The sequence below is a fragment of the Musa acuminata genome, chromosome BXJ3-3 (assembly GCF_036884655.1).
Source record: "Musa acuminata AAA Group cultivar baxijiao chromosome BXJ3-3, Cavendish_Baxijiao_AAA, whole genome shotgun sequence".
Classification (NCBI taxonomy): domain Eukaryota; kingdom Viridiplantae; phylum Streptophyta; class Magnoliopsida; order Zingiberales; family Musaceae; genus Musa; species Musa acuminata.
Window position 1 is genome coordinate 3,391,889 of NC_088351.1, and position 20,801 is coordinate 3,412,689.

The following is a 20,801-nucleotide window of genomic DNA, read 5'->3' on the forward strand; positions in this document are numbered from 1 at the left end:
AATAATTCCTTCCGTCGCCATTATTGACTGTTATTTGATTCACACACGACAACGACATAGATCGAGACAAAGATCTTTCATCGAACACCCGATCATAGATCTCACATCGTAGCGCAGCAATTGACATTTTAATTGCAAGAAAAAGAAGTTGGGGAATTATAAAATTAGATGAATTTATATCATTAACTTAGAATTGAATATTCCAGAATCAATGATTAAAATTGATCATGCTAATAGGTCGAGATCACACTGTTCGTTTTCCTTTATTTCCTTTGTTGGCAGTGTGTGTGTGTGTGTGTATATATATATATATATATATATATTCTAAGGTAATAACAGCTCAACAATCTTTCGTTCTGTAACTTCCACAGCAACAAACAGCCCAACTATCTAAGGTTGGTTGGTTGGTTGCACGAGCAAATCAGCAAGACATATATCTCTATTAGATTTGTGGATACTGTAATATGGTGCTTGTGGACTGTACATTTGGATTTCAGCAGAGAGATATGGCAAATCGATCCGAAAACCAGTCATCAATTAGCTAAAATTATGTGCTCACGAGTTTGAAACCATCCAGAAATTGCCAGCGGCAAATCCAAATAAAAGAGCAGCAGTCCAATGCCAATTGATCACAATCCTCCTACTTGGTTAAAGGAGGTAATTGAGCTGGATAATGATTGAACTATGAATTCTCACTTACTTTGACGGATATATACATTGCAATGAATGGGAAAAAAATTTGAAGAAAGAAAACAAAGAACCTACGAGTTACGTTTATGACAAAACTACACAAGAATGTAATTACAATTTGTTTAAATCGATGTTTAGCTCGTCTTACATCTCTTGCAGCAAGTTACTTACCTTCCGGAGCTCCTTTAAAGCTGTTATAGCTGTACTCTGACCTTTAACCCCAAGAATGTTGTTTGACAAGTTATCCAATGAGTCAAACTTGCCCTTCTCTTGCTGGAAGACTGTTTCGATAACCTACAAGGACCAACAACCATGATTACAATAGCACTATACTATACAAAGTTCAATTAGCCTTCGAAAGATAATGTTATCGAACTTCATAAAACGGTACTTATATGATACTCAGATATCCCATGTTCAGATTTGCAGATGCTTAATCACATTGACCAAAAGTATCATATATTTATTATTTCGAAGACTACGGTTGATGTTACGATAGCTGAAATTGATAAACATGAGGAAGAAATATTTTGGAATGCTGCATGACTGGTCAATTGATATTGATAAAGAGAATCTTATTTTGTTATCTAACCTGGAAACTTTTTAGGAAATGATAAGAAACAAAAGACGATGACCCAAATGATCCAAGAATATCTCACCTGAATATTCTCAAGCATGGACTGTCCAAGATTTCTTAAAGTGTGTATCATTTTCTTGTCGCCCACTTCGATCCTCTTGTTGACTCCACATGAATTATCGGTCCCTTCACAAGTTGTAGTGTCGAAGCTATCCTTGTTTGTATGTCGGGCGTCAGAGGATGATTGTGACTCACGACTTGCTTCATTAGAGCCTCTACCAAACTTCCAAAACCACTGAAATATACCTGCGAAGGATTTCCAGTGAATTGGAGTTTCTCTTTGTTCTGGGACAGCATCAGCGACATGAGATGAAGTTGCTTCAGCATCTTGGGCCAACTCATTGCTGACATTTTGACTACAAGGCTCCTCCATGTTAAATGTTTCTTCGTCATTGTCCGAAAGAAATGAATTTGAAGTTACACTGCTTTTCACCGAGTCAATTTCATGTTCGTTACCTATGTCATGAGGATAAACAAATTTGGACACCACCACCGAGTTATCCCCACTCAAAAGTGTTTCATCACCTATCCAATCGGAGGACCTTTGATCAGCCAATACAACTGGAAAATCTCCAACATTTAAGTTGTTTGAATTAATAGGAGCCTCACAACATTCAGATGTAACATGATTTTCAACAGCTCCAATATCGCTAGAAACATCATCAAAAAGTATTTGTCTAATGGAAGACTGATTAAGAGCACTTTTCGCCTTTAATGGTTCTGACTTTGTCCTATATAAACTTAGTTTTTCAGCCAATTTCTTCTTGGCTGAACCTTGGTCACTATTGCTTTGTTCCCCAAGTTCTTCATCCTTGTGCAACACTCTCCATTTCTCTTCCCAATAACTATCTGGCACTACATGCAGCGGAGGCACAGGAAAAGCTGAACCAGATGGAAGACTGTACCCACTACTAACTCTGAACCGACCCTTGTTTGAATCTCTTTGAGATGAAGAGGGTACAATGTTCGATACAAGAGCAAGTTCCTGAAATGATTTTGCCTTCTCTATGAGTTTCTTTGTATCAGGATTTTGTGGAAAATTTAGTAACCTTTGAAGGCAAGTGGTTGCAGTTTCAGTAGCTAAAAGGGATGATCTTAGATAAAGAAGCATTGAGACAGCCAAAGCCGCAATAAATGCACCTCGGGGAGAACACAAGACCTTAAAGTTGTACTCCACATCATCGCCTATTAATCTACAATTTGAGGAAGAGAACATTTCATCCCAAATCACCAAAACATCCTCAAGGCAAAACTCCCGTCCAAATAGAACACGCAACCATCGGAGGGCAAAATATTGAGGTTCCACCTCAAGCTCAACTAGGTGGGCGTGAAGAAAAGGATCCACAATGGACAGCAAATGATACAATGCTGATGAGGCTTCGATCACAGGAGGTAAGTTAGTGCTGGATCCAACTACAGGAGAGAAAAAACTTGCCATGGCAACCACACCTTGTGCTCCATCCATTAAGTTATTAAGCATGCAATAAGCATCATGCTCCATAAATTTTTTAGACAAGATAACACCCAACTCGCCTTCTGCTCCATAAGAGTCGCTCAACAAAAGTATATCCCTTGTATCAGGATCTATTTCATCCAGACTGCGGCCGTCACTCAGTATGTGGTGAGTATTCTCAGTTTCAATTCCAGAGTCCCAGTCGCTGGCCCTTTTAACTTTATAGTTGGAGAACAGGTTATTTTCTGGCGAGGTGATTCCATCAAATTCATCATTAAAGCAATCTTCATAGGGTTTTTGCACTTGAAGCAGGTGATCCAAATCAACATGAAGCACATATACAATAGGAGCCAATAATTCATGCATTCCTGCAACAAAATGTTGGTGTCAATGACGTCACTATTTATCATATAAAAGATAAACTAAGAAAGGCAAATCCCCATCTCTGCTATTAGCACAGAGTACACAAATTCCTGTAAATTTTACATTTCTATTGTGATGTATGTTTTAGGTAACTCTAGAGTAAGTGGTAACGGTACACCTATGTAATACACACTTACTGATTTACTAACTGTAATTCCGAGAAAAGAATACTGATTTCTATTCAGTAAGAATCTAAGAGTAGCAGAGATTTCTTTTGTTACAAATAAAAAAGAACAAAAGATATGATAGGTTCCATCTGCGATAGGCCATACTTATTTTCCTTATACTAATCCCAAAAGTTACATGGCTATTTATCAGATAATACACAATGAAATAGATGAAAGATTGCCTTTAAAGATTACACTATTACGACAAATTCATATATGACAAGAATAAGCTACAGGGCTTGCCTTGTCGATACCCATACTCTGGGTGCTGGAGACACCATAACGACAATATTCTTCTTAGCATCGCCTGGCATAAAGGTGTTTGAAAGTAGCCATGATGTTCAGGATACAACCTCGTCAAATCTTGGTCAACCATTTTCCTCAACTCTGCATTTCTGAAAAAGCGGCCCCAGTTGCTATCTGTATGAAGTAGAACATCATAATTGCTATTACATGCTGCACGGTTAAAAGGATTCAATCTGAAATGCATGGGAACTAATCACATGAGATTTTCAATTAGTGTGCTTCAATTAACATTATAAAACTTCTTGATTTCACAAAAAATATGTCACAAGCATATCGACAGGATTTCATGCAGCAAAATAACTTTAACAGATTTTTTTTATAGTCTACTCAAAGTTCTTGGCAAACTTACACAAGAGAACACATCTCCCAAAAGCCATTGTGAGATTATTTTTGCCAGGTTTTCTCCTGATAATATCACATAAGTCACAGTGGCAACTAACACATAAAGAAATTAAGGATCATAACACACAACTTTTACATTATCAGCCACTGGAGGTTGTCAAATTTAACTATATGCTCGAGAAGCGACTCAACAAAACCTATGCCGACTATGTCAACTAAGACTAGTAGGGGTTGTAATAGTTAAGAGTTCCCCCGGCGCACAGAGAGAAAGATGAGATACCTGGATTTTGTGACAGGGGATTATCCACAGTAAGATCAGGAGATGCATCTCCATCTTTTGGGGGATGATGATCTATCAGAAGGCGACGCCTCAGACTCGCGTATCTGTGAATTCAGAGACCCAATTAAGGTACAGATCATAGGCACAGGATATGAACCCATAAAATTACGCAAGAAAACTCGAATTGATTACCCAAGTTCGAAAGCAAAGATTCAATGAAACAACGGGTGACAAGAAACAGAAGCATATCAAATCCACAAGAATTTTCCCGCGGGAAACGGAGCAAACAGGAAAAAAAGCAAATCTTTAGTTAGGTCACCTCCTCCGGGTATCCGCGGTGACGCGGCGGAGATCATCAATCGAGGCCGACGGCGAGCTCGGCAGTATCCCAAGATCAATGCGCCACCGAACGCCCCGCAGACCGGAGAATCGCTTCCGTGGCATCGACGAGGCTTCGACCGCGGCAGCCGTGCTCATGGTCCTCCTCCGACGCCTCCAAGACCCAGCCAAAGGAAGAAAGGCGGCGCCTTCGGGGTGCAACGAAGGTTATCTTTCGCAGGAAGACGGGAATACCGGTAAGCCTAACACGAGAAAAGATTGGATCTTGTGGCGTGGGGAAGAGAAAGGTGAGACTTTTGAGGAGAAATCAAGATCTTAAGTTGGGTTCTTTTCTGGAGGGCAGAGGAAGGAGGGTTTTAGATGACAGGAAAAAGGCAGGGAATTGATGCTCTGACTCCTTCTCTGCCTTTGTAGGAAAAGAGGATAGATATTGAGAAGCTTCTCATCTTCTTCCTTTATTTTTTTTGGTTTCTTGTAAGAGAGAAGAGAGAGAGAGAAAGAAAAAGAGAGGGGGGGGGGGGGGAAGAAACACACAAAGGTTTGATGAGAGAGGACTTTTATTCCTTCACACCAAAGTCCACTGGATGGAAGATTAGTTGTCTTTCTACTTGGAACAACATCACACATCAAGCCAAAAGAGAGAGAGAGAGAGAGAGGATTGACAACACCTTTGAATATATATATTTTTAGAGAGAGAGAGAGGATTGAAAACACCTTTGAATATATATATATTTATTTATTTATTTATTTTCTACATACATACCTTTTGTAGTTTCTTTCTATACCAACAAATTTAGTGTGAGCTTCATCAATTCAATCAGCATTTCCCACAACAAAAGAAAGATTTAGTGATTTGCATCTTCCAAACGTTGCTAATTAGATGTAGAACAGCAAAGTCTGACTTGGAGTCACTAAATTATGTTGGGAGTCAAAGTGGCCATGGCATCCAAGCCAATCATTGCAAGTGTTCCAATTGAGTTACCACCAATTCGGGTTGATGTGCTCCACATTTTATTTTGGTTTTAGTCTATTTGTACAACCTAAGGTTGGAACATCAAATTACATTCTACAGTTTGCTTTGTTGATAGAGAATTGGGAATAGGTATGCCAATGCTTTTATTTTTTCTATTTGTCATGGTATCTTAGAGACTTTTTATTGCTTAAAATGAAAGAAGGAAGATAGATTTTGATGGAATATTAAATTAAATTTCACACATATATTTTTTTTGAATAATTTAAGTATAATAATAGTGTTGTTATATTTAGAATATCAAAGTCAAGATCCTTTAATTAACTAATTGGTTAAATATTTTTTAGTGAGATAGGAGTCTATCCTTTAGTTAAAGTTTAACTATTTATTTAACTCTTAATAATAAGGGGTTTGATATATGGATAATTCAATCTAGTTTTTCTATCTCATTAATATAAACTACACAAGTATTAACCGTAATTTTTGATGATTCAACGAACGAACCTCTAATGACTATATATTATTCAATTATTTCCTATAGATGAATGACTATTTTCGTCTATTAGTCATTGAGAATTATTATAAAAATTCTGAATGTTAAATCTCGATTGACTTCGAAGTTTTGATTCACGATAATAATATCTTTCAACCCAAAATAAAAATATATTTGGATATTTCAATTGATTATTATAGATAAGAATTTCTACTTATATCTCATTAGAATTAATGACAATTTCCATGTTTTTTTTTTTCCAATTAATACAACATTGGGCACCCAAATACCAAATCCGTATTTTCTATCAGGATATATCGATGATTAACATATTATTTATCATACGATAATTTCGTATCTTAAAAAAAATTTCAACCATGAAAAGATCATTTTAATTTGACATTGATGAAACTTTGTTGGGAAGACAGTAAGGATGAGATAAGAGATGGAGAGAGAGAAAGAGGAGCTTCGATGACTTGGCAACACGGAAGCAATTGCTTTGACCACGTAATCAACATTACGTGTTATAAGTTGGATAAAGATCGCGTTGGATGTACAAAAAATAATAATGCAAGTAAACTATTATTATTCATGCATCAGTGATAAATAAATATCTCATATTTCTTTTTGATAATGACGTCCATTTATAAAAATAAAAATAATGACATATATATATATATATATATATATATATATATATATATATATATATATATATATATATATATATATATATATATATATATATATATGAGATGGAAGGACAAAGTCCGCGTCACGTACTGACGCGGCTCGCTAACGGAGGATTTTAACGTTTTTGTGGAAACGGCAGGGTGGCACGTCAGCTTGCGGGGGAGGCTGACGGCGGACGGCGACATGAAGGCGCAACCGATTGTTACAACACGACGAAACCAACCTAATTGGAATCCACCCACCCATCGAATCCATTCGTCGTCAAGAGGCAGCAAGAATCTGTGGCTTTTCTCCTCCCGTCGTCGTCGTCGCAGCCACAGGTTCCTCCATCCAACCCTCACCTAATCCTCTCTCTTTCTCTGCTTCATGTGACGCGTTCCCGGCAACTCCATCTCCGGCCGCACATCGCGGCTAGGAGCTCCCCGGTACTGATTTCGCCCTTTTGTTTCGTTTTTCTGTAATTAATCTGTGTCATGTGAATTCCTCGGTACGTGGAAAGCGCAAAGCTTCCTTCTTTGTTGTTCTGTGAGTCTGTGACGACGCGGAGAATCGTTGGGTTTGTGAATCTCGGGTTTTGGGTTTAACGAGACGGAAGAATTGAGTATGCGTTGCTCTTGCGATCTCCACCACATCAAAAAGATTAAAAAAAACACACACAAACGCTGAATTGCTTGTTAGGTTTTGCTATGGCTTGTTTGGCGAGTGTTGGATCTTTCCGGCTCTATGGGTGTTTCCTTTTGTTGGTTGGATTCTTTGTATCGAAAATTGGTTTTTTGAGGAAAGAATTCTCAATTATGCAATTGGTTTATGACTTGGGATGCATCATGACTGAATGCATGTAGTGAATTCTGTTTGATGTTTTTTGTTTTTCAGAAGGGCCCGGTTTATGCTGGAATTCTACTGCAACAAAAGCTTTGGTTAGTTCTTTGGGGCAGAGTAGGTTGTGGAAGTCTTTACTTTTTAGGGGGGAAAAAGGAGGAGTTTGTTGGGAACAGATTTGCAGTGAGAGACTGAATCTTCTATAACACTTTTTAGTGTGGAACCTTATGACGGAGAGTGATCATGTATTTGGAAAGCTTCCCGATCATCTTCTCATAGAAATTTTTGTCCGCGTACCTATCTGTGAGTGGTCTCAGGTCTCATGTGTCAACAAGCACTGGGCTGCGATATTTCGAGGGGAGAGCTTCTGGCAAACTGCTGTCATCAGAACCTGGCCGTTTGCTTGCCAGAGGAAACGGTGGCCTGGACCTATTCCTCGTGGTTCTGGTAGGAGGTGAGTTTTCTGAAAAAAAAAAAAAAAAAACTTATGCATTCCTGCTTATTTATTCATTTGCTGTTTCTTTTGATGAATCCCATACCCAGTTAGCTTAGAACAGTTTCTTTGTTTTCTTTCCTCCCTTATTTTGTCATATTTCGTTCCCTTTTCGTAAACATTGGCAATTCAAACAAAAATTCGTTTCGTGCCAATTCTGTCTGATTAGCGAGGGCTATATTTTAGTAATGAAGGAGATACTCTATAGCTTTGTACAAAAAAAGTGCATGGCATCTGTTTGTATAATGAAACTTTAGCCGGTGATTTATAATTATGTGTAATCCCCTAAAACACGTGAATTAGGGTTTTTGCATTTGTCTTCTCCAAGGTGTACTTTCTCGTGCACTAATCCAGGTGAAAATATATCTAGTGATTCCATGTGAGATCTCGTAATGAATAACATGGAAAAGTGAATAATTCATTGATTGTGAAACCACAACTTGTGAAATAAAATCATAAAAGTTCCAGGAAGCACGGTGGAAAAGGTCTGCTCACTAAAAGTCTAGTAGCGTCAAGGAAGTAGATCAGATAGGTTCAACACGCATGTTGAACAGCTAATGTTAATATAGGAAATGCTTGTAGAAAACTGAATCCCGAGAACATAAACCTCTATTAGTGAGGTGCCTGCACAGAAGTGCTATAGCAATGTTAGAATCAGGGTCTTAATGAAGTTACATGACTTACTAATTAGGTGAATTTATATGCTGGACTTAGTCTGTAAGAACTGCAGCAATCTCATCTTCTAATTTAAATTGATTTGCTATTATGATACCAATTATGAAATCTTTTGTGTTTTCTGTTCATAACAGAAGTCTAGTTTACAGAGAATTTTTATTGACGATTAGCTCTATTAGTGCAGAAGTTTGTATATTATGAATTATGTCATATAGGAAGATGTCATTTTGTTCGACTTCTCAGGCTTATCTACCTAAATGATGAAAATCAGATGATGAAATCCAAACTAACTCGTTTTATTTGTCAGGCTAGTATATTATCTCCTCATGCATGCTTTTGACAAGGTAATGTGCTCTTATCTGTCCAATCTGCATCTTTAAATCCATAGTTAAATACCACCCTGTCTCAGCAAGCATGCTTTTTGACAGTGCTTAAAGTGTTTGCATGTACCTGACATTTAACCATGGGTGATAGCCATTTTATTGGACATTGGGTAATTCAGGTCTAATATATAAATCAGAAATAATCAATCTCTGACTGGAAATGTCAGAAAAATAGATGAAGTAATTAATTTTTTGTGAAGTCTTATCAATCAACAAGAAAAAGTGAGAAGGTTGCTATAGATGCAATGTGTTGTTGTATTTCTTGTTATTTTTTGCAAGAGTCAAAAATTAATTTTGTGTTTATTCCAACAAGAGTTTGCTAACTATTGTATTGTTTTCATGGAACAGGAGATATGCAGCATTATATGTTAGTGAACACATTATTGCATCAAATGGTGAAATTGACGAACTTTTGGGTCATGCTTACTTGTATCTTAAAGAGCAGCTTGAGCTTTCAACAATGACTCCTCCTTCTAGCATCCTACATGGAACCATGATTGGTTGGTTTTTGATCTACAATGCTCTTTGTTCCCTTGCTTGACACAACCTTTATCTGTATTGGTTGTTTTGGATTAGAGAGAGCTGAATAACCTGACAACAGAAGGATCATTTAGGAAATATTGTTCTTCTTTATGGCTTCCGGTAGAATTGTAGGCATGAAATTTGACTTCACAATCGGAAATGAGATGACCTAGGCTGATTGACTTTTATATTGTAATATGTCTTTTTTGATCTATTCGCTAGTTTGCTAATAAGAACTTTTTTTAATATACCAGAAGGGATAACAAAATCATGTTGCTGAACCTGTCCTTAGTCACAATTGTTTCATCATTGCCAATCTTGAACCTTCAATAACATAAACATACATACTTTTTTACTGTTGCCTCGCTTTGCTTTCTTACAGTTTTAATGGGCTCTAGCATGGAATGTACTTTGAAAATATTTCAGAAATGTTAATCACACATTGCTGCCGCGGAAATGAGGATTCTGATATGGGTGCTTTTTATTTGTAGAACAAGAATTTTTTTATCGTTTGAACAATTGAAGGCAATTCTCGGTTGAGGATATGATGAGAAAATTGTTTGATTTGGTCTGGATATGTTCAAACTAGACTCATAAATGCACTAGATAGGCAAGGTGAGTTAACTCAGATTGGTGATGCAAAGAGAGATGTAGGAAGAGTAGTTAGGCTAGTTCTTATTATAACCAACAAGAAATTATTGTATAGATTCTTAACTGGACCAGTCATTTGTCAATAGAGCTTGATGAAAGAAGCCATATGGGCAACCTCCTTGCTGATGTTGTACCAATCACATATTCCACCAGTATGAAAAGAGACTAGAAGACTCTATTTCCCATTGATGTAAGGAGTTTAGTCCATGGTCCTAAATCATGAGCGAACCATCTGAAAATTAAAATTGTTTGTCAATCATCCCAGTGCAAAAATGGTAACTGGATACATATCTCTTGTTCTTTGGAAAAAGTACTCCCAAGTTCAAAACCTGTCTGAGCAATTGGTTGATGAATATTCACTGTTGAGTGTTTCATGATGCTCATGAGCCTCCGTGATGCTGTGGACTGTCTGGGTTTGCCAAATTCTACTGCATCCATAGCTTTGCAGTGTTATTATACCTGTAAACAATTTCTACACAGGGACTCAGTTCATATCCGCACAGCTTACTTGAGAGCAGCCGAATATGCTCCTTCTCACCATAGAAATATCTGAAGGTCTATGAAACCATGACGAGAGTTTTAGCCATTTTTAGCTCCATAATTACTATTGCGTTAAGAATTGGAATTGTAAACAGAGTTCTTAGACACTTTGCTTCAAGATATTCTCAACTTTCTATTCTAAGTACTACCGTCAAACAATTAGTAAAGTCGGTATGGGAATTATAGATCACCTAGGATCATGGCTTAATTGTTTCTTACTTGAGTTTCACGTTTCTTTCTGCTCCATCATCATAGTGAATATGATTATACCATGCATTCCTTTATTGGTCTGTATTTGCAGCAACATATATGATTCTATAACTAATCATAGAGTTCTTGTTTCCCTGTTAGATCAATTTATTGCCTGTGGTAGGTCAAGAGACAAGGCTCATGAGCTTGCTTCAGAGATTTGGCTAGCAGTCATCAACAATCTTGAAGAAAATCAACACACATTTTTGCTGTTAAAACGTCTTGCACAAGAGGGAGATGTAAGCATCTTTGTTTCTTCCATTCTCTTTTCATGTTATAAATTTTGGTTTCCTCATGGTTTGTAGGTAGAAACAAAAGACAACAATGACTACTGTTATTATAGAGAAATAATTTTTACATTCAGATTTTCCTTTAAGTCCCTTGGAAACAAATATTTGGTCTATGGATTACCTTTTATTGAAAATCATTATAAGACGTGCTAAGCAAGCGCTCTACGGGACATTTGCCTAACCTAATTTATATGATTCCTCGATGCCATATGTTAGGCAATGCCTAAATTTCCTTTGGGGTTAATGCTGGCCCTTTTATCCACTATTCAGAATTTCAGATATTCTGCCAGTGTACCAATTCGAAGTTTAAAAAGAAGTTTCACATACGACACTCTTGCCAGCATTAATTTTGAAAGGCCATTGGTTCAAGACAAATCAAATATTACTGCTCAAGTTAGCTACTAATGTTGCCTTTCCAACGTGGGTAAACTAGTGTGCTGCATACCGTTCCTCACTCTAGCATGACCACTTTCAGTTGTTTGCATAACAGTGGAAACTATACCACTTTGTGCTATTCCATCTCATTTGAGAGGTTGATTGGAATTATGATGGGGCCATCAAATGGGCATCGGATGACACACTATTGTGTATGACTTTTGAGTAGCAATTGCAACATACAGATATTATTGTTAGCAATAATTCTAGTGTGACATTCAGTAGACAAGATCCTCTTGTTATTTGTAGATGAAATTATCTTGTTAGAATTGGGTTAACTTGGCATTCAAAGATAAACTATGTTCGGATGCTTTTAATTCATTACACGAAAAGAAATTCATGTCGAGCGTAACGATTCATCGTTTTCTTTCATGCAGTTTTTTCTTCCATTTCCCTACACAAGATCCTACAAGGTGCTGTGCAGGGTATTCGAGAAGCTGTTTACTGACTTCCGCGATTGTTTGAGCCGCGAAGATTACTATGATGTGTTGGCATGTGCCAAGTCAAGGTTCCGGCCAATTCCATCCACTTGGCTGGGGTACTAGCTCTGTTCTTAGTTGCCGGTTGAAACTTTATATGCAGTTGGTCATCTCATTTTGTGCCAATACCCATGATCAGCTTTTCCCAAGCTTCGACAAGCTATTTATATGTTTGGGTTTGAACTAGTCGTAATTTTTCATCTCAGATTGTGCCTACCATCTGCAAATGAATTGTCTTATAAAAAATACATGTAGCACTTGTTTCAGCTGTGCTTATAACTGTCTATCATATCAAATCTCAGTAACTCAATTGTCTGCAGATCCAACTTCGATTGCATTGGAATGTCTTGCAGGTTTAGAGTTAAATTTGATTAAAAGTCTTTTATGGTTCTTTTATTTTTACCTTTCATATGTATAAACATAAAACATGTGCACTAAAATTGAACTGGCTTATGGGTAATTTCAAGAAAAAGCCTCGAGGAATGGGCTTTTACCACTTGGCACCTCATAATTGATTTTTTTTTTCAAGGGGCACTTTATTTTTTTAAAAAAATTAATAATGTCGTTGAATCCGATTATTTCAAATCACAAATCCATCGGATCGAATTTTGTTGAATTTACGAGTGAGTGTAATTAAAATATCTTCATCAAATCAATTCAAATTATTTCAAGACTACTAACACATTATACTAACATATTTAGCATTATTTTTTAAATCTCTTATGATTTTAGGATGAATAATTTTTTTAATAAGATATTTTTAGGTTAAATCAGTGATAAGTGTAACTCGTTGAATTTTTATTAAGTCTATCAAAATTAATAGGGTGAGATGATAGCATATTTAATATTATATATTTTTTTATTTTTTTTATGAATTTAAAATAATTAATTTTTAAAATAAAAATATTTTTGAATTAAATATATAATTGAATATAATTCGAATGTAATACGAGTGAGTGAAGTGTAACTCTTTAAATTTTCATTAAATTTATCTAAGTTTTTTCAAAACTATTAAACTAAGATATTAATTTATTTAATATTATTTTTTTTATTTTTAATATAAAATTAAGATGGTTAGTTTTTGAAATAGTATATTCTTTATTTGTAATAATTTTTTTAATTAAACAGTGATAAAAGAGGAGGAGAAGGGGAAAGAGGCGACGATGAGGAGGTGACGATGGAGTGTGAGGACGATGAGAAGTAGGGAGGAGGAGGAAGCCAAAGGGAAGGGAGAGGAGGAACCGTTACTGGAGATGGAGTGGAAGAGGAGGAGGAGGCGACGGAGTGGGAATAGGAGTGGGAGGAGGAGATGATGGCGGAGGAGAAGATTGCAGAGTAGAGATGAAGGAGATTACTTGAAAAGAAAATATATCTAGAATTTAATTAAATCAAATTAAATATTATATTTTAATTTAATCGAATCGGTTCGATTCATTTATAAAAGCCTTTTAAAAAAAATCCTCGATGAAAATTAAATATGGGAGCTTTTATTATATAATAAAAAAACCCATCGCTAAGGCAGCAAATCCCACATATCTGACCCGATCACCGACGCATCGAATCATGCGGCCGAGATCGCGGACTCGGCCTCCCAGGAGGCGGGCCCCCACCGCGACCAATGGTGGGGGTAAAAGTGGGGGCTACCCGGCGGATAAAACAAGAGGCCGGGGTATTCCGGTACTTTACTGGGGCTCCTATTCCTCTCTGACAGTATCCCATCCCCACTCCGTAACCGCACTCGATAAGCCTCCCTCCGCGCTTACTCCGACGCGCACGGCCCTCCCGCTCCATCCCTCCGCCTCCCTTCCTAGGGTTTCCCGAGCTCCCCACTCGTGGTCCCCAATGCGGCGCCATCGCCCCCTCCCCGGCCCGATCCTGACCACGTAGGGCCTCCGGCAGCCCCGCGCTGGGGGGTGGATCTCCGGTCCTGGCTTCCTCGCTTCCGTTCTCCGTTTGATGAGCCGCGGTTCGGACTTCACCGCGGATTTTGGGGTTTCCGGAGACTTCTTCCTCCTCCTCTTGCTCTTCTTGCTGTTTGTCCTCTTGGTTTTCTTCCTGTTCCTCGTCTCCCTTGTGCTCTTTGGGTTCCTCGTCCTTCTCGCTCTCTCTCGCCTACTCCTTGAATGAGTCCTCGCGTTTGGAGCTTCTGAAGCTGGAAAAGATTTGGATATTGCAGCCGTTTGGTAAAAAGGAGGAGGGGTCTGCTCGGGTTTGAGCTTCGGAAGCAAAGCTAGTTTGGGATTTTACCGGTTCTTTGAGAGGATTTAATGGACCTCCTCAAGGTAAGAAGGTTTCGAGGCATTGGTAAGTTGAAAGGGAGGAAAGATGCGGATCAGGAGCGGGATGAGTTGTCGTCGGGGCCAGAAGAGCAGAAAGATGAGAGCTTGGATGCAATGTCGAAGCCAGCTGCTGTTGATACTGCTGTGGAGGGCGGTGAGGATGAGGATGATGACGATTTCATCACGAATGAGGTGAAGAGGCGGCTGAAGGAGCTGAGGAAGAACAGTTTTATGGTGCTTATACCAGAAGAAGGGTTACCGGAAGAGGACGAGGAGGAGGAGAGTAGCTCGAGCGGGTGGAGGGAGTCAGAAGTGGGGGTTGGGCATACGTGGTGCGGATTTGACACATTGTATGACAAGTACTGCGAGCGGATGCTGTTCTTTGATAAGCTGATCAATCAACATCTCAAAGAAGCTGGTATGGTGTTGAGCTGTCGGCTAAATAATCATGTTGTTCCCTTCTAGCTTGGAATGAACTTAGTTGATGACTGCTTTATTACTATACTGTTTATTGTCAGTTGCATGTTTCTTTCAGCAACGGTGTCCTCCCTTGGTGTTGCTTTTAATACTTCAAAATTGATTGAGGATCTTCCTCTTAAGTTGTACAATCAAACAGCTTCATTCTTTAAATGATTTCAGATGAATTTTATCCATGTATCAACTTTACCGTTCTTAAAAATGGATCTATTGCTTCTGCTGTTTTAGCTGCTTTTGTGATGCTAAATTGTAACTAATATCAGCTCTCTTTAGATTTTGTGAGCTGATGATGACATGCATGATGTGACAGGATCTTGGGGTACTTCAAGGCATTCACCAAGATCTTTATCAAAGAAGTTATCTCTGGGCCTCCGCAGCCTCCCTTTCAAGAGACAAGATGAACTTCAGGAGGACTGCGAAAATCTGCAGCAACTGCAGGAAGATAACCCATGCCTGAACCTTGAAGTTGCTTATGTTGCACAAGTTTGTTTAAGTTGGGAGGCACTTCATTGCCAATACATGCAACTGAGCCAGAAGCTTTCATCTCAGCCTGAGAGTGGCACCTCCTATAGCTATGCTGCTCAAGCATTCCAGCAATTCCAGGTTCTGTTGCAGAGATTTATCGAGAACGAACCATTTGAGCAAGGACCCAGGATGGAGATTTATGCCCATGCCCGGATTTTACTACCTAAGTTGCTTCAGGTCCCAAACTTTTTAGGTAAATGATAAGACTCAAAAGATCTTTAGTCAATTCAGCTGTTGTTCAATAGAAATTCAAATGGATCATTTGTCCAACAACTAACTGAAATCTACCTGATTTTAACTATGTGCCAAACTAACACACATCTAAACACATTCTTGCTGTTTATGGCATTTATCTTATGATCACACTCAAGGTTATTTAATTCAAGTTAGTACCACTTTGAAGATTGTTTGTTCATGAGTTGTTGTATGCTGGTTTAAGTTAGGTGACACTGTGGGCATCAAGAGGAGTTCCATCTGCTAATATGTCACAAGTTGAGATGTTCCTTGTGATTTACATGTTGAAGAATGATTCGAAGATTTGTCTTAAATTCATTGACCATCTAAAACCATAAAAAGTTTGACATTCATCAAAAGGCTCAAAGTTTTAATAGATTGAATTATTTGTGAATTCCATTTGCCCCGTAATTTTTATTCAAATATACTCTTAAATGTTATAGAAGTATATGTTCTCATCAGTTACAGCTAATTATAATTTACATATCATGAATCAATCATCTACTAGAGGGAGGGCCTAGCCATTGATGTAAGTAGTTAAACCCAAATTATTAGGTTGGTTGGTTCTTCTGGTCATGAGAAATTGCTCAGATACCTCTAAATATTGTTTTCAGGTGAGTCCCACATTTAGACTGTACAGGAAGGATCACAGCTCTCCTTTAGTTTATTTTCCTGCTGATAGCATATTTTAGCAGAATAAGGAACATTGGGGCCCTCACCATGACTCCATTTCTCTTTGATGTTTCATTCTTGCTTTAAGGTTTGGATCTGAAAGAAAATGTGGAGGTCGATTCAGACGAACCAATTCTTGCCATTGACCTTATTAAGATAATAGAGGATTCAATCTTAACATTCCGCTTTTTCCTGAAGATGGACAAGAAAAAGTCAGGTGGCTTCTTTCGAGCTCATAGCCCTCGAAGCTCCCTTCAGCAAGTGCAAGCTTCGCTTGAAAAGGTATGTTACATGTTAGTAGCTCATGTTTGTTTTGTCAGTACATGACTTATTGTGCTTCAAGAAGGAGAAGAGAACTCACCATTGGGATGTTTTCCGAGCAAAGAATCAAAACTGCTGTTTCCATTTATAGGTGCTTTTTGTGTTCTAAAGCTATGAAGTTCCCAAACACAGTGTCCCTTAAAATTATTTTGCATGCCTGTCAACTGGTGATCCCCCAAGCTTTCATCCTTGTTTAAATGCTTGCATTGTGGCTTTATGAGCAGGTTCTCTTTTTGTTGTGCCTAATGAACTATTCAAGTAAATGCCTTCCAAATGCATTTTACATTAAGATGTGTGATTGTATGCAAGCTGGCCTGAAAATGCACCAACAAAGATGGAAGAATGATACACTGAAATTCTTGTCCTGTGGCCATCAGCAGCAACCTTGAAATGATTTTTAACCTTCGGCTTTATTTGTTTAATAGATTACTGATTATTTGTCTTTTTGGATTGCTAACCTTTATAAGTATAAATGATGTAATAGTTGGTTGCCATAGCTTAGGAACTGCAGCATCATATCTATTGGACCCTTTGGTTACTACACCAAAAACTACATGAATCTAGTACTCATTGGCTTTGAACTGCAGAAGGAGATCAAAGTGAAGGAACTGTTCAAAAAGACGAAAGGATGGAAGAAGAAAACCTGGCCAGCAACCATAGGGGAAGTGGAATTGCTCTTCGCACTCATCGACATCAAAGTCATATCAAGAGTTCTGAGGATGGAACGGCTCACCAAGGAGCAGCTGTTATGGTGCGAAGAAAAGATGAGCAAGCTCGACCTCTCGGACAACAAGCTCCACAGAGTTGGTACTCCCCTCCTCTTCCCTTGTTGATGGTGCACTACTTTTCTCCCCTCTGCCTCTAGTATAACTATCAGACACTTTATCTGCCTTTCCATGTATGAAATATATGGGTAAAAGCATCAGTACTTCCTGCAGTAGCCTCCCAATATTCATGATCCATATACCTCTTGTTCATCACTCCAGTGTTCCCCTGGATCACACTCACTTGTAGGACTCACTTGCAACCTTTTGCTCCCTCAAGTATGATCTACACTAAGGTCTCTCTACCTGCTTCATTTTTATGACTTGAATCATGATCATACTTATTTCAAAATTCGAGGACACATTGTATAGAACCTGCCTATGCAAAACCTGGAAAGAACTAATACATGTGAAGTAGAGCTTCGAAATGACATCAAGACCTACATAATAAATAATTTTTATTTTGTCAAGATTCAGTGCACTTGGGAATGAGGAACACTTTTTTCCTTCCTGACCTTCTTGATCAATTGCCGTCCTGCTTCAAGCTAGTTGCATGGATTCAGCATTAAAGAGCAAGAAGAAGAGGCTTCTTTTGATGCACCCCCAAGCCTCTGCCAAATGTACTGCTTCCCTGTTGCATTGCAGCATCTTCTCCAACATACCCAAAACGCTTGGGAATCAGAGGAAGACTATGTTCAATGCTTGTGACTCGCGAGGCACAGTCCCCTACTTTGCAATCCATCCCCATACTTAACTCGATTAGCTTTGGTGGGATGGAGATCTTGTCCCACCAAGTTGACCGTTCGTTAAAACGCTTCCATCAAGTCACTGGTCGTCAAGCTCGTCGTGACCTTCGTCTCTACGCCATATTTGCATCGTGAGACCGCACGAGCCGGGAATTCGGTCGAACGAGTTATCGGCGTCGTCGGACCTCCCCGTAAAATTTGCCCTTCGGTTGTGCCCAACTCGAACCAGAATTCGCGGACCGGGTCCAACAGCCGGTTCGACAACCCCGGCTCGCTAATCGGCGTCCCAAGCCTTAGAACACCCCCAGGATTTCTTTTATTCACGAAATTATCCTAATAGTGCTTCAAGGAACATTTCACCGTTAGTGGCGTGATCGTAATTTAGTTGACATTCGAGGGTATTTAGTTCAGTCATCAAATTATTGAACATTATGATTTTTAGAATCTCGTAAAGAATCTCTTTATATATATAAAGTTAATACTATCTACATTGATTCTCCCCATTATCCATCAACAAGCTTATCTTGAAGATTCAGATCTTAACTTTCCTCTTATCTAAATAATAGCAAATTTAGATTTGAATAGAGGTGTATTTGGCACAAGCAAATCCTCCCCTAAATCTCTCCTTGATGTTGTTCTACAACAACAGTATATTCCCCTTATATTTTTTTTGGGAACCCTCCTTCACCCTAAAAATCTCTCTCTCTCTCTCATGTTTAATATAGAGACTGCGTTAGGTTAAAGCCTCCTGTCTTCGATGCTCCTCCTCCTCCTCTTCCTCCTATAAGATGTCATCAACCGCCGTGCCTTTCTCCTCCTCCGCTTGTTTTCCGTCTCAGAGTTGAAGTATTTATCGAGTAAGTGCATCAGAAGCGTTCCCATTGGCTTGGAGGGGAAGGATGGCCATGAAGAAAGTGGAGAAGATCCGGCAGGTCGTGCAACTGAAGCAGGTGATGCGGCGGTGGAGGGCCCTCAGCCTCCGGCGCCGCGGCGAAGAGGACGGCTCGGGGGGCGCGGTGCGGCCGGGGTCCGTGGCGGTGTACGTCGGGCAGGAGCGCCGGCGGTTCGTGATCCCGACCCGGTTCCTGAACCTGCCGGTGTTCGCCGCCCTGCTGCAGCGGGCGGAGGAGGAGTACGGGTTCCCCCCCGCCGGCGGCCTGGCCCTCCCCTGCGACCCCACCTTCTTCCGCTACGTCCTCGACGCGCTACACCGGGACGAGCCCCGGTTCGGCGCCCTCGGCCTCGACGCCTTCCTCGCCCTCTTCGCCGACCTCGGCGGCGCCACCTCTCCCTGCCGCGAACCCCTCTCTTACAACGGCTTCTCCCCTCTCCTCCCCAAGACCAAGGCTCGATGATCCTCTCTTCTCCTTCTAAATTGTACAGATGAAACGGCAGTCGATCAGAAGAAGGTGGAGTTCTCCAAGAGCTTCATCCGTGGATCCTCAGAAGCGATGTTAGCTTTCTTCTTCCTCATCTCCTCCTCTCCAAAAGAACCCTGAATCCAACCAACTCCTTTCCTTTTTAGTCTTGATCATGGGGTTGTAAGGTTCTTTTGGATTCATAATCTGGAATCAATGGAAGTTGAAGCTGCATGTTTTCTCTGCATCTCAAATCTTGTGTCTCGTTGTGTTCTTTGTGCATGGCAACTTAGAAAGAGATAGGATGCATGAACATGACCCCTCCTCCTCTGCAATGATGTCAACTTCTTCCTCGTTGCATGGACCTTTGAGAGTCTGCTACAACTTGCAAGAAGTGGTAGATGAACATGAACATGGTGTGGACTTGCCCTATCTCATTTTTTTTGGCTCCCACAATGAGAAGAAAAGAAGTTGTGGATGTGTACCAATCAGTACAGGAATCATCAGCATCTTCTTAGGATCTGTGTTATATGTCAGGGAAAGAGGATAGGATCATCAGCCTGATCTATCTTGAACTTAGGATTGAGAAGAAGGCCTGCCATCTTTTGTTGGCTCTTCAAAGCTTGTGAGGGTGGAGAGAGAAAATAAAATGGAGTGCTTCCTTCTTTCCTTCTCTATGTAACTGAAGGAAGGCAGAGCAGAATGCTGAAGGATGTGTACAAGAAAAGCTGAGACCTGCTCTGCCTACATCCAGCACAAACACCAATGTGTAGGAAGACACATCTCCTGTCTTAGCTGTTGAAGACTATTATGTCTTCTTCTTCTTCTTCTTCTTCTTTCTCCTTTACATTTGATTTAATTTGGATCAGAGGTTGCATGTTCCAAATCTAATCAGAAACAAGAGTTCAAAAAGACTACACCCCTATATATTTGGATAATATGACCTATTGTCATCTCTAGTTGTGAACTATATATAGTCCATGAAATTATATTCTTAGAGCACCTAACAAGGCCACAAAGTCAAAAAAAAAAAGTATGTGATTGTCTTGATTCTAAATTATGCTTAGTTAATTTTGTCAAAAGTAGTTTCTATAAC

The 20,801-nt window shown here is 39.3% G+C and overlaps 4 protein-coding genes across 6 annotated transcripts; 3 read left to right on the forward strand and 1 right to left on the reverse strand.

Moving 5' to 3' along the window:
- Positions 1-625: 625 nt before the first annotated feature.
- Positions 626-5,140, reverse strand: LOC103976852 (uncharacterized). Its single transcript, XM_009392181.3, has 5 exons — positions 4,618-5,140; positions 4,299-4,402; positions 3,614-3,790; positions 1,350-3,148; positions 626-984 (listed from the first exon to the last, which is right to left on the reverse strand). Exons 1-5 carry the CDS (start codon positions 4,773-4,775, stop codon positions 835-837), a joined length of 2,388 nt encoding a protein of 795 aa, XP_009390456.2. The 5' UTR covers positions 4,776-5,140; the 3' UTR covers positions 626-834.
- A 1,859-nt stretch (positions 5,141-6,999) lies between these two features.
- LOC135582060 (uncharacterized) lies at positions 7,000-12,648 on the forward strand. 3 transcript variants are annotated; one of them, XM_018823508.2, is made up of 5 exons: positions 7,000-7,113; positions 7,667-8,066; positions 9,512-9,663; positions 11,228-11,364; positions 12,228-12,648. In XM_018823508.2, the coding sequence occupies exons 2-5, from the start codon at positions 7,840-7,842 to the stop codon at positions 12,393-12,395; spliced, it is 684 nt and encodes a 227-aa protein (XP_018679053.1). In that variant the 5' UTR covers positions 7,000-7,113; positions 7,667-7,839; the 3' UTR covers positions 12,396-12,648. The 3 variants fall into 3 exon arrangements, with proteins under 3 accessions (XP_018679053.1, XP_065000743.1, XP_065000744.1); XM_065144671.1 differs by having other exon boundaries at positions 7,019-7,218; XM_065144672.1 differs by having other exon boundaries at positions 7,034-7,218; positions 7,670-8,066.
- Positions 12,649-14,040: 1,392 nt separating this feature from the next.
- Positions 14,041-17,774, forward strand: LOC135633394 (uncharacterized). The gene is made up of 4 exons (XM_065142804.1): positions 14,041-15,026; positions 15,396-15,803; positions 16,605-16,798; positions 17,425-17,774. The coding sequence occupies exons 1-4, from the start codon at positions 14,597-14,599 to the stop codon at positions 17,668-17,670; spliced, it is 1,278 nt and encodes a 425-aa protein (XP_064998876.1). The 5' UTR covers positions 14,041-14,596; the 3' UTR covers positions 17,671-17,774.
- Positions 17,775-18,938: 1,164 nt separating this feature from the next.
- On the forward strand, positions 18,939-20,470 carry LOC135632912 (protein SMALL AUXIN UP-REGULATED RNA 12-like). Its single transcript, XM_065141776.1, has one exon. The coding sequence runs from the start codon at positions 19,247-19,249 to the stop codon at positions 19,700-19,702; it is 456 nt and encodes a 151-aa protein (XP_064997848.1). The 5' UTR covers positions 18,939-19,246; the 3' UTR covers positions 19,703-20,470.
- Positions 20,471-20,801: the final 331 nt, after the last annotated feature.